General features: G+C 46.6%; 7 protein-coding genes across 15 annotated transcripts in view; 4 read left to right on the top strand and 3 right to left on the bottom strand.

Annotated features, from left to right (window-relative positions):
* The window catches only part of LOC6620040 (5'-AMP-activated protein kinase subunit gamma-1), a 63,691-nt gene extending 54,295 nt beyond the window's left edge, over positions 1 to 9,396 (top strand). For 5 of the 8 annotated variants that reach the window (XM_032721468.1, XM_032721465.1, XM_032721466.1 and 2 more), the window contains 5 exons: positions 2,708 to 2,756; positions 5,841 to 6,131; positions 6,193 to 6,371; positions 6,439 to 6,642; positions 6,764 to 7,543. In XM_032721468.1, coding sequence (XP_032577359.1) covers positions 2,708 to 2,756; positions 5,841 to 6,131; positions 6,193 to 6,371; positions 6,439 to 6,642; positions 6,764 to 7,543 — 1,503 coding nt within the window. Of the gene's footprint in view, positions 1 to 98; positions 1,187 to 2,707; positions 2,757 to 5,349; positions 5,759 to 5,840; positions 6,132 to 6,192; positions 6,372 to 6,438; positions 6,643 to 6,763 lie in introns of those variants that run through there. The other 3 variants (XM_032721471.1, XM_032721467.1, XM_032721473.1) reach the window with 3 other exon arrangements.
* Positions 9,397 to 10,005: 609 nt separating this feature from the next.
* LOC6620039 (DDRGK domain-containing protein 1) lies at positions 10,006 to 11,155 on the top strand. The gene is made up of 2 exons (XM_002044215.2): positions 10,006 to 10,168; positions 10,227 to 11,155. The coding sequence occupies exons 1-2, from the start codon at positions 10,078 to 10,080 to the stop codon at positions 11,063 to 11,065; spliced, it is 930 nt and encodes a 309-aa protein (XP_002044251.2). The 5' UTR covers positions 10,006 to 10,077; the 3' UTR covers positions 11,066 to 11,155.
* Positions 11,079 to 12,623, bottom strand: LOC6620038 (transmembrane emp24 domain-containing protein eca). The gene is made up of 5 exons (XM_002044214.2): positions 12,472 to 12,623; positions 12,252 to 12,410; positions 11,637 to 12,187; positions 11,402 to 11,573; positions 11,079 to 11,348 (listed from the first exon to the last, which is right to left on the bottom strand). Exons 2-5 carry the CDS (start codon positions 12,382 to 12,384, stop codon positions 11,143 to 11,145), a joined length of 1,062 nt encoding a protein of 353 aa, XP_002044250.1. The 5' UTR covers positions 12,385 to 12,410; positions 12,472 to 12,623; the 3' UTR covers positions 11,079 to 11,142.
* Positions 12,624 to 14,959: 2,336 nt separating this feature from the next.
* LOC6620037 (SET and MYND domain-containing protein 5) lies at positions 14,960 to 16,471 on the bottom strand. The gene is made up of 4 exons (XM_002044213.2): positions 16,363 to 16,471; positions 15,684 to 16,298; positions 15,451 to 15,628; positions 14,960 to 15,391 (listed from the first exon to the last, which is right to left on the bottom strand). The coding sequence occupies exons 1-4, from the start codon at positions 16,396 to 16,398 to the stop codon at positions 15,042 to 15,044; spliced, it is 1,179 nt and encodes a 392-aa protein (XP_002044249.1). The 5' UTR covers positions 16,399 to 16,471; the 3' UTR covers positions 14,960 to 15,041.
* A 317-nt stretch (positions 16,472 to 16,788) lies between these two features.
* On the top strand, positions 16,789 to 20,545 carry LOC6620036 (protein O-GlcNAcase). The gene is made up of 7 exons (XM_002044212.2): positions 16,789 to 17,149; positions 17,202 to 17,961; positions 18,023 to 18,247; positions 18,307 to 18,796; positions 18,863 to 18,957; positions 19,012 to 19,436; positions 19,505 to 20,545. The coding sequence occupies exons 1-7, from the start codon at positions 16,915 to 16,917 to the stop codon at positions 20,332 to 20,334; spliced, it is 3,060 nt and encodes a 1,019-aa protein (XP_002044248.1). The 5' UTR covers positions 16,789 to 16,914; the 3' UTR covers positions 20,335 to 20,545.
* Positions 20,487 to 21,284, bottom strand: LOC6620035 (ATP synthase subunit C lysine N-methyltransferase). The gene is made up of 2 exons (XM_002044211.2): positions 20,952 to 21,284; positions 20,487 to 20,889 (listed from the first exon to the last, which is right to left on the bottom strand). Exons 1-2 carry the CDS (start codon positions 21,238 to 21,240, stop codon positions 20,552 to 20,554), a joined length of 627 nt encoding a protein of 208 aa, XP_002044247.2. The 5' UTR covers positions 21,241 to 21,284; the 3' UTR covers positions 20,487 to 20,551.
* Positions 21,285 to 21,401: 117 nt separating this feature from the next.
* Positions 21,402 to 27,261, top strand: LOC6620034 (negative elongation factor A). Of its 2 annotated transcripts, none has more exons than XM_032723123.1 (7): positions 21,402 to 21,803; positions 22,489 to 22,743; positions 22,812 to 24,203; positions 24,353 to 25,519; positions 25,650 to 26,075; positions 26,139 to 26,294; positions 26,383 to 27,261. In XM_032723123.1, exons 1-7 carry the CDS (start codon positions 21,594 to 21,596, stop codon positions 26,512 to 26,514), a joined length of 3,738 nt encoding a protein of 1,245 aa, XP_032579014.1. In that variant the 5' UTR covers positions 21,402 to 21,593; the 3' UTR covers positions 26,515 to 27,261. The 2 variants fall into 2 exon arrangements, with proteins under 2 accessions (XP_032579014.1, XP_002044246.1); XM_002044210.2 differs by having other exon boundaries at positions 24,350 to 25,519.
* Positions 27,262 to 27,525: the final 264 nt, after the last annotated feature.

Raw genomic sequence — 27,525 nt, 5'->3', positions numbered from 1 at the left:
CCTTCTCCTCTGCTCTTTGTCGTGGTGCGATCATGTGTGGGGTCCGGCTGGCTCTCGCTCAACTCTTAACCAGCGGCTTTTTAACCAGTTTAAGTTTTCATTTGCGTGAGCACAGACGTGTCCGGAAAGCGAACGGAAGACAAGTGGAACGGAACACGGCCGTATAATCAGAGATCAAACAGAGTAGTGGTGTCGTCACTTGTGCGACTCCCCATAAAAATCCGTCTGCCAGTGCCTTTTGCTTCTTTTTGAGTGCGCGGTTTTCATGTATCGCCGCCGGTATTCCGCCTTCGAGCCCAGCACACCCCGCGTGGGAGTGCTACCCTCTCCGCCGCCTCAATATGCCAATCCCCCCGCCGACACTGCCGCCCCGAAAACGCCACCCAAGCTGAGCGTACACTTTGACCCCAATTTGCCGAAAGACAACGATAGCAACAACAATCTCACCGGCAGCGAAAATGCTAAATGCGGCGGTCGCAAGGCGCGTTCGCTGAGCAATTCGCCACTGTATCACCGCAAAAAGCGGTACGGCCATCTGCCGGCGCTGATGTCGAATAACGGGCCGACGGCCAGCAGCAACTACCAGCTGCTGAACAGTGCGAATTTGCGAGATCTCGTCGACGGCCAACGCCACTCGCATCACGTAAGCAGGCGTGGTGACAGCCAAAGCCACAGTCATAGCGAAAGCCCAAGTCACAAGTGTGGCCAAATTAGCCCAAGCTATCAAAGCATCCCAAGCCTCCCAAGCCTGCCAAGCGGCAAAAACAAGGCGAAAGATGGCAAGAAGCTGAAGGCAACTTTAACGGCAGCCATGTCGTCGTCTCTGCTACGACGCAAGGCGCACAGCAATCACAGTCAACAGCAGAAACTGCAACTGCAACAGCAACAGCAAGTGCAGCAGCAACAACTGAGAAGCAACGACAGCAAGACAATTGCAAATGCTGCCCGCCATTCGCTGGGTCATTCACCCTCCGCTGCCGCCGCAGCTGCTGCAGTGCAGCAGACGCTCGTCTATGAGCGACGGCGCGTCAGCAGCGCCCACTCCTCCCCCTCGCCCACCTCCAGGCACCACTCCCCAGTGCACCAGTGCATGCTGATGCGGCGGCGCAGCGACTACAGCGTCGAGCAGATCGAGCAATGGAAACGCCAGCAGCAATTGTTGCCGCGATCCGGACGCAAGATTAGCGTAAGTGCACCGGGCGAAACAGGCTTGAGTTATATAATAAATACATGTAAAATTCTCACATCTTTTCAAACCGTTACCTTCGCTGGACAAAGTAAATTTAATATAACATAACATTATTGAACACCAATGATTTTTAAATCGGTGCTCTTACGGACAGATCTTTAGATGTTGAAGATGTAGTCCGTACATGTATCGAAATACTTCAATCGATACGCTTATCTTTTTGTGTGGAAATGCATTGAGATGAAAACAAAGGAAAAGCCATCGAGTGTGTGCCAGTGGCAAAGCTTTAAGGCGAAGCTTTTTCGTCGATTGAATTCGGCTGCATTCAGTGCAATATATATTTAGACAAAATGAGGGTCAGCCGTACAATGCACATAGAAAAAAACAAATAGTCAGTAGCTGATTTGCATAAAATGAAATAAGATTTAACATTATATTTTGTTCATTGACATAAATGAATTGGGTTCTTAAACTCTTCTCTTTTAAATTAATTAAAAATCTGGAGAAACTTTCAAACTTAGTAATAAATAGATATTTGTTGGATATTATTTTACCTCGAAAGATCACAAGTTAAATATTTATTTCTCAGTGCACACTTTTCTTGACCCCATTTCTAGCTGCTAAGAGCACTGCGAGAGAGGAAGAGAATGTGAGTTGCGGGCAAAGCGTTTAGGCTAAACCAAAATTGGCCTGCACCTGTGTGCGAGTGTTCAATTGTTAAATTGCCGTATCTGATATGGGGTACTTGTCCCATTGCCTCGTTCCTACGACCGCCCTCCTCTCCCCCCTCGCTAATGTGTCATAATTCCACTATTGCACATTTCAATGTTAATTCAAAGCTACTCAACCGAGTGAGCATACAGCTCCTCATCCCCCCTTCTTCAGCCACTCGGCTCACAAATATTTCATTGGGGCTGGCATTATTGTTCCTCTGGGTTTTATCTGCGATTTCGCGTTCTGATTACCAGATAACGTGTAAGGGAACTGTATCAGCGCAGTTTATATTTCTATTTACGTTTGAGTTCCCTTATTGTTTACTTTCGGTATTATGTTGTCGACACTTCTACCCCTGAAATGCGCCAATAAAATAGGGCTAATATCCCAAACTATATCAGTGTGTAAGGAAAGAGGAAGTGCTAAGTAAAGTAATAATACTTTAAGGTGTAAGTTATACTGCGCCACAAATACGATAACGATTAACGAACGTATAAGTATATGTTTGTACATATGTACATTTTACGACTTTTCGAGTTAGCTCGTTTATTTCTTTAATGATAGTTCACTTTTTATCGCCGTGTGTAGTTAACAGTTATAAATTAAGTTTTACCATTTCGAAAGTAGATAAACAAGGTAAATATATTTAGAAAACTTGATTTTAGAGATGAACACATTTACGTTGTACTTTTAAAACAATAGATTTATCTTAAATACTAGGAAACTAATACTTCCTTTCAGAGAGATATGTAATATGCTTATTACTTCAGTAAATTCTAACCAATCTTTCTGTTTTTATTACAGTTGCCTGTCGCTGATCCGTTCCTAGAGAAAGTAAATCTATCAGACCTGGGTAAGTTTTGAAACCACCCTCTTAATCCACTCCCATGTCCTCTTTCCGCAACGTCCGTCCCGAGAGACAAACAACAATGTCTAGTTTAAATGAATTAGCAAACATACTTGGCTGGCGTTCGGTCAAGAGTCGGCCTCTGAGGATTTTCGTTGGGCACACGACGCCATCGCCAGAATATAATAGAACCTGATATACCAATATATCTATGTGTATAGGCCGAAGAAGAAGATAAGTTGTGGAATCAGTCATAATTCACAGGGATTATGGTAGCAAGCGATTTGAATGTTAGCGTGGGCTGCCTAAAATGTGGCATCCAAAAAAATTTGTTAGGGAATAGGAATTTACATATAATTCTTTTATTCCCGACAAAACAAGTGGATAAGACTGCTGTTCTTAAAGAACACACCCCCAAAAGTTCATATTTGCTTTTCTTTTTTACCAAAGCTAATTATAAGTTCCAAGTACGCCGGAGGCCAATCGGGGAAAAATACGCAAATGAAGTGAGGGCACTACAATGAGAGCCGAAAGGACGGAAAGCGGGAAAACAGTGAATGTAATTTGTTGGGAATTTCAGACATTTCATGATCCTCATTAACGTCAATTCCCAGCCGATCCGATCCAACCGATCTCTCAGCAAAGATTATATTCAATTTATTAAACGCTCTGAGAACTTTTCGATTTAGTGGCGAGTTTTCTGCTCAGAGCGTTTCCACTATTATTTCAGTCTATCATTTGTTTGTTTTTGTGCGCTTTTCCCCTGACGAAAAACTTTTCCGCCACAGAGAGCCACAGCGAGCGGAGGAGGAGATGGAAAACACAGACTGCAGATCAGTTTATGATAAAATTTCGAATCGTTTAGAACGTCGCCAACGAAAGACGGGCAGACGACACAAGTTCGGCGGTTTTCCGTTCCGTTTGCTTTCCGTGTGTAATTATTGGCAGCAGGAACCACTCGCGATCTATACGTGTCTATACATATGTGCCAAGTGTGTCTATGGATACTGCCCAGAGCCGTAATAATTACTTGCTCACCAACCAAGCATTCGAATCCAACCGACCAACTGCAAGTCGACCCATCGAAGGTCTTCGCTGCTCTCTTAGTCATTCGCTAAGAATTTTCGAATAGCGCCGCGACGCCAAAAGCAACTGAACCATCACCACCACCCTCGCCGACTGGTCACCTCCCCCACAATCGCCGCCCATTGCGAAAATGGGTTTTCAATTGTTTAGATGCCACACGGCAAAAAAAAAGAAATAGCAGAATAATCAACAAAGCCAACAACGCCAAGGAGCATTTCAATTAACTCTTGTGGCCCGTGGCCCCTGTCAAAAGAAACACAAACGCAGAAGCGAACAGAATCGAATACGATAAACCATATTTACCTTTGCATTCGCAACTGGATATATGCATATGCATTGAAAACCAATCATTGAACAGCAACAGAGTACGAAAAAGATTGAAGAGACCTTCACCGATCTCGACAAGCGTTGTTGCCTCCATTTCCTTCGACTTTCTTTATCTGTGCGAACGGTTCGCCGCCGGCAACCGCAGTCAATTCCATTTATTAAACAACATTTAAATGTTTACAAAGCTTAGTCGGGAAAATCTTTTACCGCTTGCATATAGTTCCAAATATTTTACAATTTATTTCGATGTGTATATTTTCTGGCCGCGGTATCTGGCCTTCGTGTTTTTTCTATATATTATATTTGGTCGTTTTTAAACTTTTGGTTCGTCTGTTGTTTGCTTATATTGTGGTGGATATCATCCGGATAATTTGTTGGAAATACTTTTACCAGGGGTTTTCAAAATTTCCACTAATCTCATACTGTAAGGCGGCAGGTTTCCCTTAAATTATTTTCGCTCTACGTCGATAAATCATAAATTTACTTTGATCTGAGTTTCCGTCTGATCAAAAAATAACCTGCCAATTTGTAAATTGAACGAACATAATTTTTGCACTTTAAATAAAGTTATTTATTATTTTTAAAAATAGATTTCCCTATGATTTTCGCAAAAGAGGCGCAATAATCTCTACAGACATTCAAAATTTCAGTGTTGAGTCTTATGCTGCGGTTAATTAATTTCTTGGCACAACTGCCTGTCCCAATATCTGTTATGTGTCGCTATAATGTCTGAATCGGGTTGGCTGTATGTTTGGCTTGCATTTATCAGGCCCCTGACAAGAGCGATCTGCAGCCCCTGTGATTTTATATAGTTTTTGATTAACACCTTTTGGCCCCGCCTCAATATTTATTTGTTTACATTGTGCCATAGCCGTCTACAGTCTACATTACGCCCCTCTCACTTGGTTTCTCTTTCTCTAATTGGGAATTGAAATAATAATATTTGTTGTTGAACAATTTGGCGAATCTATTCTATTTCGATGTGTTTGTCTAAGCTGTGGCTGCTTCGGTTGCTTTTGTCGTACGCTAAATTTATTTTAATTAAAAATGTCTTAATTTAATTCAACGAAACGCGTGCGCCGTCAAATTTATGGGCAACGGTTGTTCTATTTTTGGGATCGATACGCTGAGCGCGCATAAATATCGCTTAACTTTCATAGCCTACTACAGTGAGAAGCGCGTAGAGCGGCGCAGCTCTGTTAGCGGACTGTTAGTGGGCTGTTAGCTAGTTGGTCGATCAATTAGGCAAATCAATTAGCGAAGCAAATCGAGTCGCGCAGTTAATTGCTAGCGCCCACAGTTCTCGGGTAGAAGACCAGATCAGATCGGATCGCATCAATCTAGCGTAATGCGACACTGAACATTGTTAAAAACAAAAACCCCCCAAAAAGAGTGAAGCGTCAAAGTGGAGCAGAGTGGGAATCCAGAACGCATGTTACAGTTGCACTTCTACTCGAATCATGCGGGTCGTCTGGTACTCGGAGGTGGCAACCGTCGCCCAGCCGACGTCCTTTGCTATCCGTTGGAGAGCATCAAAGAGTTCGAGCAGATCTCTGAGGCCTGGAAGCGCCTGCTAGCCGAGTTGCTTAAGAAAGGTGGACATCTCAGATCCCAAAATTTTAGCCCATATCGTAAATAAATCCATTATTTAACCCATTTCTCTTCTTGTTTCTGCAGAGGAGGACGACTCACAGATCTTCGTGAAGTTCTTTCGTTTTCACAAGTGCTATGATCTGATACCCACCTCCGCCAAGTTGGTTGTCTTCGACACCCAGCTCCTTGTAAAGAAGGCCTTCTACGCCCTGGTCTACAACGGTGTGCGAGCGGCACCACTCTGGGATTCGGAGAAGCAACAGTTCGTGGGCATGCTAACCATCACGGACTTTATCAAGATCCTGCAAATGTATTACAAATCGCCAAATGCGTCCATGGAGCAGCTGGAAGAGCACAAACTGGACACGTGGCGAAGTAAGTGAACACACACATTGGCATTGAATGATGATCCTAACTAAATTGTGTCCTCTACTAGGCGTGCTGCACAACCAGGTGATGCCGTTGGTCAGCATTGGACCGGATGCGTCCCTCTACGATGCCATCAAAATTCTCATCCACAGCCGCATACATCGCCTGCCCGTCATCGATCCGGCGACCGGCAATGTCCTTTACATTCTGACACATAAACGCATACTTAGGTTCCTCTTCCTATACGTGAGTTTCTGGAATATAAACTACTTACCCAAAAGCAAAATATTAATGTGATACTTCCTATGCGCAGATTAACGAATTACCAAAGCCCGCGTACATGCAAAAGAGTTTGCGCGAACTGAAGATTGGCACCTATAACAACATCGAGACCGCCGACGAGACGACGAGCATCATCACGGCCCTCAAGAAATTTGTGGAGCGACGAGTCTCAGCCCTGCCCCTGGTGGATTCCGATGGTCGCCTCGTTGACATTTACGCAAAGTTTGATGTGATTGTAAGTATGCATCTTAGTGCTCACAGATAGATAGATAGATAGATGTGAAGCATAAATCTTTCCAACATATGTTGTATTGTTAGAGAGATCTTTAAGTAATGAAAATATTCTTTTCCTTCAGAATCTCGCCGCCGAGAAAACCTACAACGATCTCGATGTTTCACTGCGCAAGGCCAACGAGCACCGGAACGAGTGGTTCGAGGGCGTGCAGAAGTGCAATCTGGACGAGTCGCTGTACACGATCATGGAGCGAATCGTCCGCGCCGAAGTACATCGACTGGTGGTGGTCGACGAGAACCGCAAAGTGATCGGCATCATCTCGCTGTCCGATATCCTGCTCTACCTCGTCCTGCGACCAAGCGGAGAAGGCGTCGGTGGCTCGGAGAGCTCATTGCGTGCGTCCGATCCCGTTCTGCTGCGCAAAGTGGCTGAGGTGGAAATACCAGCGACAGCCGCAGCGTCGACGACAACAACCCCGCCTCGCAGTCCATCGGCCGGATCCGGCAATCGCAGCCTGATCGAGGACATACCCGAAGAGGAGCCGACGCCGGCGAGGAGCGACGATGCCGACAGTGATAACAACAAGTCCGCCAGTGAGGATAAAGCCAACAACAACCAGCACGACCAGACGACGACGGCTGCGACAGCTAATGGTGATAGCAACAACAGCCCCGTAGAAGTGTCCTTTGCCGATGAGGCGCAGGAAGAAGAAGCTGCCGACCAGGTCGAGCGCAGCAATTGTGATGATGATGACCAGCCAGCGCTAGCGGAGATTGAGCGCAAGAAGGCATCGATGGACGACGACGAGGACGATGGGCTGAGCAGCGCCGTGTCCGCTGCCTCCGCTTTGGGCCAGTCACTGACGCCCGCGGCGCGAGAAATGGCGTTGGTTAGTGAATAAACCTAAACCTACACCTTAACACTTAATTTAAACTTATGCTAAAGAGATACAGCTGTTACAGATACAAAAGAAAAAAAACAATTGCTAAACAATAACTATGAACCCCAAAACAACATTAATGATAAAGCAGAGAACATTATATTTGAATATTAATATTTGTTAAGGATATTAATGGGTAAATGGAGGTTATATGAATAGTAATGAAAAGCTTAATATCTCATATTAATATCCGCGGACATAGCAACTTTGATTGGAGTAGAAATCTTTTTGGATTGAGACGTCAACGGCGTGGGTCTCTTCACATAGCTCTGGGCTTGACCCTGTTCCATATTGAGGATTTCCATGTATATGGATTTAAGCGATCATGGACATCTCATGTTGCATATTGAAGAAATTTCCGGTTGTGTGGATAAGCTTCTTTCTAAAGGTAATGCGGGTATTCGCGGCCAAAATAGATACTACGAAGGAATAATATCTGATATAAAGTGATTATATTGTTCAGCTATGATTCTTATATTGTCAGCTAAAAATCATTACCTATTTTAATATGTTTTAAGAAAACCCATTCTACAGTCAGAGTTTCCTACTTCTGCCAAATCAAAGGTAGTTCCTAAAATCAAAGGGTACTATGTTGTGCAGATAGAGCAGAGGGATACTAACGTTCCTGAAGTTGCCTTAGCTGGTGATGTTACAGTCACAACACAACCATTAACGATCATTACAGCCGGATGCAATTTTTCTTAATGAAGTATCGATAAAGTGGCAAACGTTGTATAGGAATGTAGTCAATATTCCAACTAAGGTGAAGGGGCAAATTCAACCTCGGATTTGTCCTGTCCAACAGTGCATGGGATCTCGTATGAGCAATCAAGGTGCGACATTGTACACAGATACCAACTTCCCAATCAAGACAATTCGCACATGTTCGAAAGCCTTGGGTTAAAGAATGCCTATAGAAATATAATTCTTTCCTAGGATATTCTTTCACTGGTCATCGGGAGGAGCATGGTAAAAAGAGCTGAAGATATCCAAGACGAAAATGTTCGGCATGGGTCCTGCCTATTGCATGTGAGTATGTATGGGCTGCCAGGACCTGTGGATTGACCAACGGTGTATGCAAGGCTTGTTGAGTTTCGCCTTCTGGATATAAGAGATATTCTTAAATATTCAGAAGAATCAAGGGAATAGAAGCTGTACAATAAGACCTTAAGAATTGGATTAGAGAAAACATGGCGATACTCCCGATGTTTCAACAGCAATTATCCACAAAACTGAAAATTTTTCGAATATTAGCACCATGGCCATATTTCGAAATTCCACAAACATGAATATCTTCAAGAGGGAACGGGGTCGAGCCCGGTTTAAAGTTTTAAAGTTTTTGAATACACTTGGTAATGAAGAGTTCAAAAAAAAAGATATGTCAAGAGTTGTTAGCTGTCTAATAAAATGATTACTAGATTAAACAATGAGAAATTTGGATATTGAATTAATAATGGTAAAAGGCTTAATATAATGATAGGATATATAAATTTATAATGTATAAAAAATCATAAACTTAGAAAACTAGAAAGTTACACCAAAGTAATGAATGTATAGAATACCTAATGCAAAGAAAGTAAGCATGAAGGCACAAAGCGGAAATGAAGATGTAAAATAGGGGTTTCTTGAAACTAAGAATCTAAATTTTATTGAAATTGTTCGTTTGCTTATTCTAATATATATTTATATATTATTACAATTATGATATTTTATGTATTTTACAACAAGCAATTAAAAGCAAAGAAAAAAACAAAAGCTGTTAACAAGGTGTTGATATATACACAAATGAAACGAAAATAAAAAAACAAATTACATTAGAATGTCTTTAAATTTTAAACGATGTAATTGATTATTAAATAATAGTACAGTACAAGTCATTGATGGGCTTGTGGTGGCGTTTTTATCTGTAATGGCGGATTACTGAAGTTGAAATTGCTCTTAAACTTTTAAAACGATTAAGTAACGCATCAATAAAAAATGTCTTGAAGAGCAAATAACAATTCAACATATGTATACAAATAGCGGGATATAAGCGGGAGAAATGAAGCTATTTAAAGCGGCTTTCCCGCTTAACTAGCTAAACGACAAAATTGTCTCATAATTTTGTATTGGCAATGTATTATAATGGATGAAATGCCAATAAATGCGCACTTCAAGGCAGTAAAGGAGACACACATAAGCTTTTTATGTTTATAAGCTCAATTCTTTTTTATACTTTTTGTGTTATTTTGTATTCTCATATTATCGTAGAGCAGAAGGATTTTTACTTCAAGCAAACACTTTCGTAGTGCGATTCGTAACTACGTGGACTGCCGCTCACAGTGATACCAACAAGCACTAGACATCTAATCAGGCTACGAAATAGCTAGGTTGTCAGCACTGCTGCCAACTTATAGTCGCTATCTTGACCCGCAGTCATATGTTCATTTTGTTGACGTTTACCTTTTGGCAAAAAGCATTGCGCACCAGGTTGAGAAGCCTCCAACGTTTTCGCAATGGAGCTGATCATTCTCGTTGGGATTGCCGTAGCTCTTTTAGTAGTGATCGTCACACTGTACCTGCTGCAAAAGAAAAACGCCGCCCCAGGTGAGTCGGATGCCAATAGCTCGTCCAACTGGCGACTAAAACATTAACCCCAAAACAGAAACCAAGGCAGCTGCAGCCCCTCAACGTGGCGTTCCACAGCGCGCCCAGGAGGGTGTTCCGCGTCGAGCTCAAATAGCTCGAAATCAGCGCAATCGGCTGCGCCAGAATGTTCCAGCGGCTCCAGTCGCCGCGGCAGCTGGTGCACCTCCGGCTGCCGGCGACTCTGACCACGAAGACGAGGGACAGGTCGATGGTGATGAGCCACGTGTGCCCCAGGGAGCGGTGCTGGATGAGAAAATGGGTGCTAAGAAGCGTGCCAAGATGGAGGCCAAGGAGCAGAAGCGGCTGCAGCGGGAGCAGGAGCTGCACGATCGCGAACAGCGCAAGGTGAAGGAGGCGAAGGAGGAGGCGGAGCGCAAGCAGCAAGAAGACCTTGAGGCAGAGGTCGAGCGCAAGCGGGTGGATGCCGAGCGCCTGGCCAAAGAGGAGCGGGAGCGTAAGGACCACGAGGAGTACCTGAAGATGAAGGCTGCCTTCAGTGTGGAGGAAGAGGGCTTCGAAGAGGGCGACGCCGACGATCAGGACAATCTCCTGGCCGACTTCATTCAGTACATCAGGGACAACAAGGTGGTGGTCCTAGAGGATCTGGCCGTGGCATTCAAATTAAAGACGCAGCAGGTCATTGATCGCATCCAGGAGCTGCAGGCCGATGGCACCATCACCGGCGTCATCGACGACCGCGGCAAGTTCATCTACGTTTCCGAGGAGGAGCTCTTGGCCGTGGCCAAGTTCATTAAACAACGCGGACGCGTCTCCATCGCCGAGCTGGCCGAGAGCAGCAACAACCTGATTAACCTGACGCCCATTTCCGCCGGCGGCGGCGAAGCCAGCTCCTGATGAGATTTGTTAGTCATTTATATATTAAATTTATATTTAGATGCGATGTGTTGGTAGAGTAACAAGAACAAAACAATTCAAGATTGCGTATCAACTGTGTTCGATTCCGCCTTGCAATCCTCACACTCGCAGATCAGCAGGAAGCTGTCGTCCTTCAAGTGGACACTACGATTCCGTCGTTCGCTGGACAGAAGCTTTGTCAATTGGACATTGGAGGCATAGAAGCTGCCCTTAACATTTTGAGGAATCTGCGGCGCTGGCTTGGTAAGGAACTTTCCAACAACTGTGTGGATGTGTTGTGTTATAAACTGACTTTTAAATAGCGCATCCACTTACATTCTTCCACTTTGACTCTGACCTTATCGTTTACAAGCTGCTGAAGCTGCTCGTCCGTGGTTTCCGCATCCTTAAACTGGCTGATCCATTGTGCGAGGGCCTGGGTGGTTAGACCTTGTCCGTTGGCTCCCACGATGGTGATGAGTGTCCTAAACGCCTCTGGTGTCCTGAACTAATTGGTTGGGAAAGCTTGTTATTCGATTGGATAATTGGGAGCAATTGACTGCGTATTTACCCTGGACAGCCCGCTTTCACAGAGGATTTCGCAGTACGCAAGGTACAAGGACGGTTGCCTAAAAAGCATATGGTACTGGAAGGCCCATAGAAGGACCAGGATGACGATCTGAGCGACGGAGAAGCATATTATATTGAAGTATATGTTATCAGTCGACCTCAAAAATTGTTTCTCTACAAAACGCTGGTAGTTCTGATTCCTGGAGATATCCTCTGCCTGATTTATAAGCTGTAGAACCCGCAACTGCATGATGTCCATATTGTTAGTCTTTCGGATCCGTTCGTAGTTCACAGACCGCTCGCCGGTCTCAATATTTAAGTGGACGCGCAATAGAGCGCCTTCGAACCACGCGCTACTGTTGGGTTGTAGGCAGATGCGGTGGTCACCAGGCCAGTGGGTTGTGAACTTCAGAAGACCCTTCGACCTGTAGACGCGGGAAAGGACCACCTTATCCATGCTATCCCGCACATCCACATGCATTCCAAGGCCAGGGGACGCGGGCTCCCACGAGCCGCCCGTACTTGGATCTTCCACCTCAATGGCGTATTGAACTGAAAGGAGAAAGCGGAGCAGTTACTGATGCCTACAACTTGAAGATGGGCTTTCCCACTGTACCCAGTACATCCATATCATCGGGCGTAGTCTGGATAAAGCACTTTTGTTCCTTTTCTCTCATGTTGAAGTACAGCCCGCAAGTGCCGTGCAGGATACCCAGGAACAGGAGCAGGAAAACCAATTGCGGCTGCATTGCTTGTGAAATTCGAGTAAATCTATCTGCAAATTAAAAGATTTTTCTCTTGCTGAAAATATTGTAAAAACCTATGAAGTTCTTTACCTAACAATTCAGAGAAATGTCAGAACACTCTGTCTACCAGTGCACTATGAGCTGAATGGTACCTCTTTGTGGCGAAAAGCCATTTCTCAAAAGTCGGTAATAATAAGTTTAGATTACGTTATTATGTTAGTATAGATTAGTCTTTAGTGTTGCGTGCCAGAAGTTTAAAAAAAATACCGTACGGTTAAGATATCAGCTGCTTAAAACAGCTGCTCCCAGTGACGTGTGCACAAATTGCATCCAATTGCATTCAATCCAAAAAGTCAATTTTCCTTGGCCACTATCCACATCGATATAACAGGGAAATTAAGTGACAAGACTGACCAGAAGGAGTAAATAATTGTTCAAGTATACCCTTTTACCAACTATGTCTATCTTAGGCATAGCCTTAAATTAGACAGGAAAGTTTAGTCAATTTTGTTCAGACCAAAAAAAAAACTTGCACTTGATTGCCACTTGATTAGTAGAGCTAATGGTCAAGTGGAGCGAACCATGAGCACATTGAAAAATATGTTAACGGCGGTTGAAACTGGAACGCAGTCTTAGCAGGATGTGTTAGGGGAGGTGCAGTTGGCATTCAATTGAAATCTTGAATCCTGAAATGTTATTGGGAAAGGTAGCACGGTCTGTCAAATGTAAGAGCACCAGCTGAGAGGAACGTTTTAGCCACTTCAGCTTATTTGATACAAATAAGTCAACAATAAGTACTTAGGCACAAAGTAGGAGAATTTGTGCTAATTAAAAGCTACTTAATCTTGTTTAAAATTACTTTATAATAAAAAGATGTGGTTTGGTTAAGGAGGCTTGATACTGTTTTGTGAAATTAACTTGAAAGGTTTATACGAATTGAAATGGTAATATTAAATCTTCTTTTCGAAAAAAAAAACAAATCTGCCGGTCAGTTAGAAAGAGAAGCAGATCAGTTTTTTTTTTTATTATTTTTTTTTTTTTTTTATTTTTTTGAATACTAATTCTATTTATTAAGGTTTCAAAAGGAATCGTTCAGTAATTCCTCTGTACATAACCTAATGTGTGATAAAGATAAATGAGACCAATTGGTATCTTAATTATAAAGTACAAAAGAAAGAAAAATCTAGTCTAGTTATCAATTACTTAAAATGAAATATGTTATATTATCCTCCGGGTAAGGAGATCGCTGGGGTGTACCCTCTTCAGTCTTCGGAGGGAGATGGGATCAGCTAGGATAGTTGCTAGTCGGTTCGGGTGGGCCATAAGCCTGTCGGCATAACGGCTGCTGTGGAAATTAATCTGATCCCCAAGAAGGGTAACTTTCAGATCTCTTTCGATGACCATGTTCGTCACGTACCAGGGGAGCCCAGATGCGTGACGTGCAGCTCTCGACTGGACCACACGGTCAGTATACTTGAGTTATCGCCTGCGGAACATTGAAATGCGCTACGCTCTAATGGAAGACGAGCATACTTCGATGTTTGTACCTATTCCTGGTTTTCAGGGGAACCTGCACATGGTCCACTCTTTTATATTATACTCCAATCCCCCTCGGCGACCAGAAGGAAAAGAATAAAACCTTCTTCTCTAATAATAAATGATAGGCGCAGTAAAAGGCGATTACTACTTTCAGGCGACAATGAAAGACTAAAAACACCGTATGAACAATGTGAAACGTTCATAAGAAACACATTATAGTATTAGAACACATTTGATCCATTCTTTGCTAATTTCCCGTAAATGTACAAACGAAAGTTAACGCCAGTTACCGTAGAAAGAAAATCTCGAATTAATGCCGAGGTTGTCCTATTTGTGCCCCTGGGGTGTAGAGTTCTTCACATATGTACACTGATGGAAAAAATTATGAAAAGAACTTTTAATCACTTTTGAATGACTTAATTTGTCTTGGGTTTCTCTGAAATCCTCACCAAATATCAACTTTTTCACTTACACATATGTAGGTGTGTGGAATTAGGTCCAGTGTCCCATGATGTTTAGTTTACTTTGTATATTGCGTCAGAATTCTTTTTGCTTTGTATTGTATAAAGTATAGTTTTCTGATTGCTCTGTATTGTTATTTTCGAAATTTACTTTCAAACGGGATAATAAATAACTGTAGCTTCAGTGAAAATGGTTCTTTCTCAAGGATCGGTAATCTCATTTCAGTTCGGGTGAACCCCGCCCCTTACTATAAACGACATAAAGAACGTGGTTCTCGCCGAATTCGGGATAGTGAACTTAGTTTTGCTTAATAAAACAATTGAATTTGTCATACCGGACGAAGTTCTGATCCAGTTCCTTGGCCAGATAATAAATGACCCTGGGTTGATCATAGAGGTGAGGAAAGTCCCCCTGGATAACGGTGTGCAGGAGCAGGTAGCGCTTAATGTGCCTTCCCCGACGGTGAAGATGTAGATACATGTACATTCGCCATAAAGCGCTATAAAGCTCATGTGTGATAGCAGCAACAAATGAAAAAAAGACGACCACCCGAACATCAACAAACACAATTGCACACTTCAAAATTTTTAACATAAATATATTTTACAATCTCTACGTACATAAGAGAGTTTTAATCAAATAAACAATTTATTCTTAGTCTAGTTCATGTCATCATCATCGTCGTAGTCGTCCATTTCGTCGTCGTCGTCATCCTCGCTGGTCTCGTCGGGATCGGACGCCTGGGCGCGGCACTTGGGGCACTGGCAAATGAACACGTAGTTCTCGCGCAAGACCTTGTGCCTCGAGTGGCGACTACGCTCCAGCATACATTCGTCCAGGTAGGAGATGCAGATCTCTTCGCCCTGTTGAATGGGACCCAAGGCCTTGAGCACGACAATGTCGTTGGAATAGGGAAAAGTGGAGCAGGCATTCGGCACGCAACTGTGGTTGATTTTGCTCTGGAGCAGGTATAGTCCAGAGCCCTCGTTGTTTAGGAATTCGCCAGCAACTGTCGGGGCGATGTTGATATGGATAATTTGCTAACAAGGTGATCTGAGAAATAATTACATTCTGCGACTTTGGCGTACAGTCCGTCGATGACCGTGTCGAGCTGTTCCTTTTCCGAATCCGTTAGTGGTAGATCGGACACCTTGGCAACCCACTGGGAAAGCACGCTTGTTGCGATTCCCTGGCTGTTAGTTCCCAGAATGGCCATCAATGTCTTGAAGGCATCCGGTGTTTTGAACTGGAAAACAAAAGATGTATTCGCCTTTTAACGCACTCTGTTAGGATATGCATACCATGGAGAAATCCTCGCCCGTGAAAGCATTGCAGAACGCAAGATACAACTGCTCCATCTGCTGCTCAAAGTTCTCGCCCAGCATTTTGTGATAGATCTTCTGCTCGCGATTCACAATCAGCGACTGGAAGGACTGCAATTGCTCGAGGAACTCCTCCTTCTTGGTGCTCTGCTGGTAAATAGCCATCAGGCGGACAATCAGCATGATGCTGCCCGTCTCGGGCGGATAGTGCATCTTCTTCCAAGTCTCGTTCAGCACATTGATGGGATGTGTGTCGTCGGAGTGGAAGGCGCCCATGCAAGCCACGCGGTGGTAGCGTTTCTGCGCCTCCATCAGGCAGTCCTCGGAGCAGTAGCGCACCTTGCACCGTGGGCATTGGGTGAACTGTGCTACCCACTGGGCGGTGGGATCGTGTTGCAGCAGGGGAACCTCCACTTTTGGATCACTGGCCAGGCGGCGCACATTCTCCAACACCGTCTCCAGCGGCCGCATGCAGTGGTCACACGCCGCATAGCCGTAGGCCACGTTCCACGAGAACTGGCGGGACACGAACGGTTCCTCCTCGAAGATCACCTCGTCCTTCGCGAAGTTTTTGGTCGCGATCATCGCGCGTCCCTGATGAATTTTTAAATGTACACATGTATGGTGTGGTGAGGGTACATTCCAGGACTTCACCTACCTTGCCGGGCAACTCCCGAATTTCAAAGTTATTCATTGTTTACTCGGCTTTTTGGCTTTGTTTTGTCCAATCCAATTGCACGTGTAGTGCAGTGTGCCCGCACCCTTGAGCACGAATATAAAATACTATGGTATTTTAGCCGTTAAGACTTCCTATAAAAAATTTAAAGTTTAATTGCATTACCTTTTCCTTCCGGCTTAAAATCGAGTAATGGGTCATGAAAATGCACATTATTCGACTAGTTTCATCACAGATCTAGAAAACTATAGTCATTGCCTGATTAGTTGGGTTGATAGTTATTTTTTAAAAGCAATTCAAAGGCTCGTGTAGCCAACCATCAGGGTGCACCTTGTTTATTTATAAAACCAATTCTTATCGAAATTCGATTTAACATGGCTATTGGCTCGTCAGAATATCGATGTCTTGAGCTATCGATAGCACAAGGTGCAATTGTCCGAACCAAACGATATACAAATCCTGTGAAGAGAGGAGAAAATAAAGACTTATTTGGTCCTCGCAAATTGCCACATCCGATTCCCCGGCCTATTAGAAATGGCAGACGAAGCGGGCAACCAAGCCGATGGCAAGCGGCAGTTTATCTGCGGCGTGATCGAGGGATTCTACGGCCGGCCGTGGACCACGGAGCAGCGCAAGGATCTGTTCCGCAAGCTGAAGTCGATGGGTATGGGGTCCAGTCCTTCGTACATGTACGCACCAAAGGATGACTACAAGCACCGCGCCTACTGGCGAGAGCTGTACACCGTTGAGGAGGCGGATCACCTTTCCAGTAACTAACCTTTGAACTCTGCTAGTCCTTTGGTCAAGTGCCTTCCTTGCAGGTCTCATTGCAGCGGCCAAGGAGGCGGGCATCACCTTTTACTACGCGCTATCGCCCGGACTGGACATGACCTACAGCAGCCCCAAGGAGATCACAACGCTGAAGCGTAAGCTGGACCAGGTTGCGCAGTTTGGGTGCGAGGCCTACGCCTTGCTCTTTGACGACATCGAGTCGGAGCTCTCAAAGGCGGACAAGGAGGTCTTCCAGACGTTTGCTAACGCCCACGTGTCGGTGACCAACGAGATCTACACGCATCTGGGCAGCCCCAGGTTTCTCTTCTGCCCCACCCAGTACTGTGCCTCGCGAGCGGTGCCTACGGTCCAGGAATCGGAGTACCTCAATACCCTGGGCTCCAAGCTGAACAACGAGATTGATATTTTGTGGACGGGGGATAAGGTTATCTCCAAGAACATATCCCTTGAGTCGATTCAGGAGATTACCGAGGTGCTGCGCCGTCCGCCGTGCATCTGGGACAATCTTCATGCCAACGACTACGACCAGAAGCGAGTCTTTATGGGACCGTACAGCGGTCGATCGCCGGAGCTTATTCCCCACCTGCGAGGTGTTATGACCAATCCCAACTGCGAATTCTACGGCAATTTCGTTGCCATCCATTCGCTGGCCTTCTGGTCGCGCTGCAGCCTGGACTCGAAAGTGAACAGCTCGCTAAGTGCAGACATAAAACTGGAGACTGAAAACGATGATGACCTACCGGCGGAGTTTCTCTCTAAGAACGTTTACCACCCACGAGTGGCTCTCAAGTGAGTAAAACTAGCTGAGTAACGCAAGGAAAGCTCACGAATCATTTAAATCATTTTAAAGAAACGCTATTACGGAGTGGCTACCGGAGTTCTTCATGAAAAAGGAGGCCTGGGGGCCAATCACCAAGCCCCAGCCTCAAGTCCAAATGGTGATGCCTATTATTCCCATCATACCCTCCATCAACACCTGCATGAGTCTCACCACCACCACAACCACATCGACGAGCTCCAGGACGGTTCCACCCACGGTCAACACCACACAACTTCAAGCTCTGGCAGACGTTTGGTAAGAAGAGTGTAATTTTTATAAACAGCTGTATGGTAATTTGTTTTCTTTTATTATAGCGTTGTTACCTCCTCCCTGACTCCAATATCCAATCCAGTAATGAACTCCCTGGTCTCACCCACAAAAGTGATTACGAACGATGACATCATCAATCCCATTCCGACCACAGCGGCCAGCAACATTGAACTGCCCAAGAAAATACCGATCTCTGTTGTCCCAGTGCCCATTATGGAGACAAAGAGTGTGGAGGCTTCCGTGGAACTGGCTTTGGACAATGCGGTGTTTGATGACAATGAAATTGAGCCCAATAACGATTCCGTGAAGGAGCGGCTAGAGCTGGAGGTGGACCTAGAGGGGAAGCAGGAACCGGTGGCAAATCTCAGTGTGGACACCATGCTAGACGATGACAGTCTTAGTCCTCTAAGTGGCGTAGTCAATGAGCCAATGGAGTGCAGTAGCAGTATCGCATCACAGGTCTCTCCAAGGGAGGAGGAGGCCATTAAAGTGGTGGCCGACGATGTTCTCATGGAGTCCGTTAACGATGTGCATGTAAGTATGTATCTGTATGTATCCGGCATTCCATTACCTCTTCGTTTCTTGCGTTTAATCTTCTAGAGTATGCATGTGGAGAGTGGGACTTCGTCGCCGATCTCAAATGCGGAAATGCGCGAGGAAACTGAAGCTCAGTCTGATAGGACTAACGATAATAAGTATGTCTTTTGAATCTTTCATTTTGGAGTGACTGTAAAGATTTCCCATCTCAGTACCATCGAAGGCGAAGGAATAACCGTTGACGATTTGGTTCTTCTCTGCGACCTGTTCTATCTGCCCTTCGAGCATGGCAGCCGCGGCCACAAGCTGCTCGTGGAATTCAACTGGCTGAAGGGCAACGCTAATGTGATACTGCAGGACCGATCTGCCGGAGGCGGAGGCGATGCAATTAAAGCAGCCAAGCCGGAGGTCAGCGAATGGCACCAGCGTCGCGAGCAGTTCGACCAACTCTGCAGCGCCGTCGTAGAGCTCCTGATTAAAATCGCCAATTGCCCGAACAAGGAGATCTGCCACGAGCTGTACTCGTATATGTGGGACATCTCCGGCGCCCTATCTCTGCTCAATTGCTATGTTAAGTGGCTGGCTCTTGGCCATTTTCCGCAAAACACGTCTTCCTACACAGAGGGCAGCTACACATGTAAGTGAACCAACTGATCGATATTTTAGCGTGGTAAACCTTACTCTAATATACTTAAAACCTGCCAGGGTTTAGCAAGGGCTGGAAGGAGGCGTTCATGTCTGGTGATCAGGAGCCATGGGTCTTTAGAGGCGGCCTCATTGCCGACCTGCAACGCCTGATGCCTGTGGACTCGGGCAACGACTTGTTCGTTTACAAGCTTCCGGAACAGCCCACGGCCAACTACTATCTCTTGAGACCCTATTACAATTCGGACGAACAGCAAGTCACCGATTTGTGCACTCGCCTGTACTTGCAGTGGCAGGGAGAGCTGGACGGTGGCAGCCACATTCCGTTCCCGCTGCCAGCGAATGTGGCTAACATAGTGGCGGATGGACTGATCGGTGGACATCTCACCCTCAGTCCGCAATTGTGCATTGTGGCCTACGACGAGAGTAACCGTATCATTGGATATTCATGCGCCGCTCTGGATGTCAACATATTCCGACGCAACCTGGAGCTGTGCTGGTACAGTGAACTACGCGAAAAGTACTCTAGAGATATTTGTCCACTGGAGGGTGGCGAGGAGGTGGCACAGCTCGTCACCTCCCTTGTGGAAAGCTATCATGACAGCAGCGGTAACGGGGCTCTGGACCAGTGTCCCGTAGAGGTGAGCGGCTCCTTCCCTGCCGTGTTGATCTCCGGAACTCTGCGCGAGGCAGAGGACCGGGACTCGGGAATAACCAAGCGGATGCTCACCGTACTCCTGGCCGCCCTGCGTGCGAATGGCTGCTTTGGGGCTCACGTTCGTGTTCCGCAGCATGATGTCGCCCAGGTGAACTTTTATTCGAGAATCGGTTTCGTCGATGTCTATCGCGAGGAGGCCACCAAGTGTATTTACATGGGACGCCGTTTCTAGCGTTCCTGCATGCCAGCTTCACTGCCTCCACTTTTAATGTTCCTTCATCTTTGGTATTCCGGCTAGCAGTGCTAGCCACCCATGTCATGTCCTCGTCCTTTTTTGTATTCCCTCAAGGTTTAAATTTTGTATTACTGACCACCCTTCGAGAATTTATCTTAAGCATTGTTTTCTTACTGAGGAAAACAATAAAAATACCAATTTAATAAAACTTTTGCTAGCTTTTGTTCAGGTCGTAGAACCAGACGGTGTTCACTCCGTCCTCTATAATCTTCACGTGCTCTAGGCTGGGCAGTGGAAAGCGGCAGGCGATAATCTTGGTGTTGTGCGGACACTCGGCGATGAGTTTGTGTTCCAGATCCTGCATCATCTGCTCAACTCCAAAAATTACCACGAAGTTGTAGTCTTTTATATCGAACTTCCATAGATCTTTCCGAAAAAATCTCGTCCGATTGGAAACGCCGTGTCTTAGAGCAGCCAGGCGCGAGTAGTAGACCAGCCATGGGTTTAGCTCCACGCCGTCTGTTTTTAGAGCACTACAATGCTGTGCCGCCGCTGGAAAGGATTACATAAGTTATCAGCAATGTTTTTGAATGGACTACGTGAAGCGTACTTACCCATTACGATCCGCCCGTCTCCGGATCCAATGTCCAGTAGTTTTCCGGCCGAATTCTTGGGCATGAAGCTGAGAACATTTTGTATTTGCTCGGTCGTCGCTGGCACATAAGGCAAGCAAATCCTCCGGAATGCCGGCGCCACAAAGGAAGCGCACACAATCGACAGACCGATGCCTACTCCGCCCGTTGCCGCTATCAGGATCTTGCCGCCCGTGGACATGCCACTTTTCGGCGTCTTGGCAAGCGGGTTCGGAGCAGCTTCGTTTAGGAGCTCCATTTCTATTATCATAAATTCATGTTTACCTGAATTGCTTAGTATTCAGCGATTACTTATCGATAGCTGGTAGCCCTGCACGACAAGTCGACATACGTTCATACTGCACGGGGCGCTGTTAGCGACGGCGTTGTGCAACACTGCACCGTGCACACTGTTTGACATGTGGCAACACTTTTTTCGTGCGTTTGATGTGTGCGTGCGCTTCCTATTACAATTTTTTCGAAGGATTTTCAGTGTGTTTTGTTGACGTGCAGCGCGGCAGAAAGTGAAAAACGCCATCAAACAGTGCCGTGCAACAGGGCGGGTCAGCGTTTGGCATAAATTGCAGTGTGTGCCCCGCGTGCGGACAGGCGTAATTCGAAAAAATGGCGAACGTAAGGGACAGCGACACATCACTGTGGCTGCATAATAAACTGGGCACCTCGAACGACTCGTGGATAAACGGCTCCATCTGCTCGCAGCTGAACAAGGAGGTGCTGCGCAACATCAAGGAATGCTTCCCCGATCTGCAAACGCAGGTCAAGCTGAAGCTCCTGCTCAGCTTCCTTCACATCCCGCGCCGTCTGGTGGAGGAGGTAAATGAAATCCAATGAATTGAAATGGCGTTGGTGTATGGAAAAAGTACACCAGGGCACACGCACGCATACTGCGGCCCGCGCGCACACGTACACGGAGTACACTTGCCGTTGTTGAAACAAAAAGTGCGAACAATTTGTAAATACTCGGAAAAACTCTTAGATCCCATCACCTGGAGGGCCCCAAAGCACATTTCTTGGCCTTTTACCATTTCCCACCGGGCGATTTCGCTGGTTGGTGAAAATAAATATTAGCAACGTTTCCCGCCACTTCTGCTTTTGTGTACACATTTCTCTCTCTTCGACACTTGTGCGTGTATTTCTCTCCCGTGTGCCTCGGTGTGTTCATGTGTGAGTGGGCTGTTGTGGGTGGCCGCGGATTCATTTGTTTGTTGTGCCCTTCCCACAGAGCATTTCGAATTTTACCAGGCGTTTGACATCGCATATAAAAGATACATTTGTATCTCCACGCTGCTGAGTTAGTAGATCAAGTTATTGGAATGTACAACTAAAAATAAATACAAATAACTATTCATTTTAAATTTGATTTGCAACATGCGGTTATTGATCACTAGGACTACCAGCTCGTAAATAGTTATTGTATTATCTGAAAGTGTATTCGAGCATCGAGTTGTCAATTCATTTATGCAACCCAACTCATTGTTGATTTGAATGCAATTTGCAGTGGAAGGCGGAACTCGAGGAGGTGATTGAGGTAGCCGGCCTGGATTCAGAGCTATGGGTTTCCATGCTGGCGGAGACGATGAAGACCTTTCCGGCGACCAGTTCGCTGAACACAGAGATCTCCGATTACGAGGACACGCGTCCCATCTTCATAGACATGGTCAACGACCTGCGCAAGCTGGTCACCAAGCATTCGGACCTGGGCATGCTGCCTCTGGAGTGCCAGTACCTAAATAAGAACGCACTGATCTCAGTGGTGGGTATAGAGAAACTAACTAAATCATACCTGATCTGAACTAATCATTTTTTTGTTGCTAAATTCAGGTGGGCCAGCAACCCGCTCCCGTCAAGCATTTTACGCTGAAGCGCAAGCCGAAAAGCGCCCAGTTGCGCACCGAGTTGTTACACAAGTCAGCAGATGCGCAGTCCTCGCTGAAGAAGGCCTCGGCCCCCACAATCCCGCTGCGATCGCGTGGCATGCCACGCAAGATGACAGACACTACCCCGCTGAAGGGAATCCCATCGCGCATGCCCACCACTGGATTCCGTTCGGCCACCGTGCCGGGAAATGCCGCCCAGCGACCCAATCTCAGTCGCACGCCTGCTGGACGCAAAGACGGCGGCATAAAACTGATCGAATTCACCGAACAGCCCTTGGGTTATGCGGCAGCTAAGAAGCGAAAGCGCGAGCAGCAACTGGAGGAGCAGCAGAAGAAGCAGGAGCAGAAACAGCAACAAGCAGCTGCAGCGGCAGCTGCGGCGGCCACAGCAGCGGCAACCAATGCTGGTGACAGCTCACCAACGGACGCGGCGACGGCTAGTGGAGGCGAAACACCCGTCACGCCCACGTCAGCTAACAACAGCTTCGAAATCAAAATGGAACCGCAGCTACTCAACCAGAGCGCTGGAAGCCTGGAAGAGCCGCAAGACGATGAGATGACTGGCAAAGCGAATATGGAATGCGATACCGAGACGCCGGAGTACGCTACAGCCACGCTGGACTTTGCTCAGGCCACTCCAACGTCCGTGGCGGATGGTCAACCGGGAAAACCAGCAGTAGAAACCAAACTGAAGACGCCGCGAACTCCGAAATCAGCAGCAAAACTGAACAACAACAACAACAGTTTCAATCACACCCCAAAACGAATCAAGCAGGAAATAGAGATAAAGAGCGAGGAGATCATAGTACCCGCCAGCATCAAGCTCGAAAAGATCGAAACTTCACCGTCGACCCAACGCGTCATCATCCAGCAACAGCCGCCTAGTTTGGTGCAGCGCACCCCGCACCTGCTTATCCGCAGTTCGCCGCAGAAGCGGCAGAACAACGGGGCAACTACGAGTGCAGGCACCACCACAACCACCGTGGGCAATACCACCATCAAGATGGAAAAGCTGGACATCAAGCCAATGCTACGCGCCACCGGTGTCTCGCCTTCAACGAGTGCGGGCACTACGACTACACTCCTTACCCCACAGCAACTGCGTCAGGCGGCCAATCCGTTGGCCAATCTGCCCAACAACATCTCCGTGAAGATAACCTCTGCCAAGGCGAAAGCGGCAGCTGCAGCAGCGGCAACCTCCAGTGGCAGCCAGACTCAGTCGCAGCAGCCGCAAACGGTGCAGGTTCAGCAGGCACCACAGCAGTCGCATCCCCCGCTTTTGATTAACAGCTCCACACCCGTGATCTTGGCGTCCTCGCCCAGCGCTCAAAGAGCGGTAAGTATAAAATTTTGCATAGCTTAACTGGAGAACTTTTAGTTATGAATTTCTTTGATTTTCTCGTACCAATATCTGAAATTGTATCACTTGCGAAAATGGAAATTAGTTTCTCTTTGCTAATTAACTTACTTATTCGGTTTCAGAAGGCTTTGGCTTTGCCTAGTAGCAGTACCTCCGCCACCACTACCACGACGATACCGTCGCAAGCCATAAAGACGATGCCACTGAGCCAACTGAAGACGGCTACCAACAGCGGACCAGTGATCATATCGCAGACTATTATCCAGCCGGCAAAGCGAGCCCAACAACAGGCTGGAACATCCAGTGCAGCAGCCGCTTCGCAACAGCAGCAGCAACCACAGTCGCAGCAGCAATTGTTACACCAGCAAATCCAGCAGCAGACCCAACAGCAGGCGCAGTTACCACAGCAGCCGCAGCAGCAACAGACGCAGTATATTCTAGCCACACCCCAGCAGCAACCGCAACAAATTCAGCAGCAGCAGCAGCAACAACAGCAACAGCCCATGTTGCCAACGCTTACCTCGTTCTCACACAGTCGTCCTATGCCGCAGACCACGACGCTTTACCAAGCCACCACTCCTGGCGGAAGCGGTCAGACGCCGACCAAGATTTTGCTAAAGACCTCGGGCTCTTCAAGCGTGGTGATGACGCCTCTGCGCCAAGCGCAGCCGCAACAGGCCACCGCTGTGGTGTCGTCGAATCCTCCGCCTTTGGTGGCCACTTCGGCGGCAGTAGTTTCCCCCGGTCAGACAACCCTGAATATTCAGAACGTGCAGCTACCTAATCGACCAGTGACCATCCAACCAGCCTCCCAAGCTGCCCAGCAGCAGCATATGCAGGCCCAGTTGCAGCAGCAGCAACCGCATCCACAGCACACGATCGTGGCCAATACGACGGCCACGCAGCAGCCCAAGCTGTCTCAGGTTCTAATGCAGCCAACTCCAGCAGTTGGCACTAGTGGTGTATCCGCTCTGAACGTATCCCCTACGTCCGGAAAGAACAAGACCATCATACTCACCCAGAAGGGCGTTATACTGCGCAACATTGGCGGCGACATGTACCAGCAAATACCCATCAGCAATGTGGGCAACATGCAGGGACTCGGAGGCACCACGCTGATGACAACCACAGCTGGGCCGCCGAGTCTGGTGAAGACAACACCCTCGAGCGGTGTACAGTTGCAGCAGCAACAGTCTGGAAAGCAGATCCTGCCCACTCTCATACCAACCAGCTCGCTTGGTGGACAGCACGTCATTGTGCAGCAGCAGCAACCCACCAATGTCATCGGCAATGTAAGTGTATAAATTATGTTTTGCGAAGGTTTTGCGCCAAACCTTATTGGCAATAGACATCGTAAATCTCTTTTCCCCACGGTCATTATGTTGCAATATGTAAAAATCTAACCATATTTGTCTGTATTAGTCTCAACAGCAGACCATCATTCGGCCCGTTATGACCAACGTGAGCGGAGGCTTGACCACGCTGCCGCAGGGCCTGACGCTAATTCAACGGCCGGGTCAGCAGCCGCAGCTGGTGCAGGTGCAGGCGGCGCCGGGCAGCACGCAGCGCACGATTATTACCCAATCGAACACGGCGGCGACGGCGTCGCAACAGCAGCCGCGCCAGCAGCAGCAACAAATCCTGGTCCAACACAAGCCGGCTCCGACCCTGCAGCAGCGTTTGGTTACCTCCACCACCAGCGGTGGTCAGGGACAGCAGGGAAATCCAAATGCGGGGCTCCCGCGCACCGTGCAGGTGCAGGTTCAAGCTCAGCAGCAACCACAGCAGCAGCAAGCTACGCAGCAGCAATCGCAACAGGCACCCCAGCGACGTGGACTCTCTCTATCGGTAAGATCATTGCACATATTTCTTTAGAATTTGATTTCAATCCTGTCCTGTGGTTTATTCCAGAACGAACACGTGCATAAGGCGCACGAAATGTTCCGCAAGGCAAATCGCGTCTCGCGACCTGACAAAGCCCTTATCCTTGGATTTATGGCTGGTCTGCGGGAAAACCCGCGCCCAAATAACGAAAACGTGCTGGTCATCAAGTTGGGCGAAACAGAGGTAAGACTATTTGCGACTTATTTCCATCTTCTGCCTTGGATAATTCTCAATGCTTTATGTCAATAACATGTATGTTTAATTGTTACAGGAAAAAGTACAACAGGACAACGGCCACACGGCACTGTGCCTGGTTGAGTCACACATCCGGCTGGACTACAACACCGGTGAGTGGAAGACATTCCAAAACTACAGGCTGCAGGACCAGAGTGCCGCCTCATAGTCCACAAGGGTCATACGCATAGTTCGCAGCACCAAGTGAGCACGGACAGCCAGGCTGCAGCTGGTTATGGATTGTGCGTATATGGATTGTTGAATATGGATTTTGATTTGTCATCCGTTCTGCATGGGCTGCTTCGCTGCCGCCCCTAATTAGGCTATTATAAACCCCCTTCTCTTCTAAAACCCCTCCCCACAACAACAGACGCCCTTAGAAATGCTGGATATAATGAAACTATTTTATAATTAAGATAAATTAGCTGTACAGTTGTTTAGTATGTAGTAAAGGCTAGCGCTTAAACATTTAGTAATCGAGCCCGTTCGTACATCCATAAAAACACCCATTCATCCAAGCACACTGGCATAATCACCTCTGGCTGAACGCTTCACTGGAGAGCAGTTGGCAAGGCGGATGGGCCAGAAGTGAGCGTTTGGACGGATCACATAGGCACAGCACACCGAACACAGAACACAGAACACATGCCCACACACATGCATTTTAAATCTGCATATATATATACCTAGCTTATGTAATTGCTGTCGAGTAAAAAGTGTGTAATTATCTTACCAAGCAGCATAAAATTTAGAGACGCTGATCGGCGCTCGCATTCATTAGAAATCCAATGAAAATATATATAGTTATATATATGAGTCGCAGCCACCACAGCAAAATTAACTTAAATCTTGAAATGTGTAATAGACAAACAATAAAACTAGCATATGTATTTATGGCTTAAATGTTAAAACCTCAGCTCTTGTATTTGAGTGCGGATAACGTGGGTCATGCAAACGTCTACTCACTCGGATATTCAAACACTCGATCAATTGATCAATTTGGTTATCAAGTGGTATGCGCCCAACTGGAATTCCAAGGACCCATTGGCTTGGTATGTGATTGGATTTTGCAATTGGCTGTAAGAGCAGTTGTATTACCAATAACCATTGGGAAAACTCCTCTTATACAATGTATAAGATTGTACATTCTACGTGAATAAGCTACGATTTGAAATTCCGC

Source organism: Drosophila sechellia, chromosome 3R, assembly GCF_004382195.2.
Source record: "Drosophila sechellia strain sech25 chromosome 3R, ASM438219v1, whole genome shotgun sequence".
NCBI lineage: Eukaryota > Metazoa > Arthropoda > Insecta > Diptera > Drosophilidae > Drosophila > Drosophila sechellia.
The sequence above is the reverse complement of the archived record's forward strand: the minus strand, read 5'-3'. Positions and strand labels throughout refer to the sequence as shown.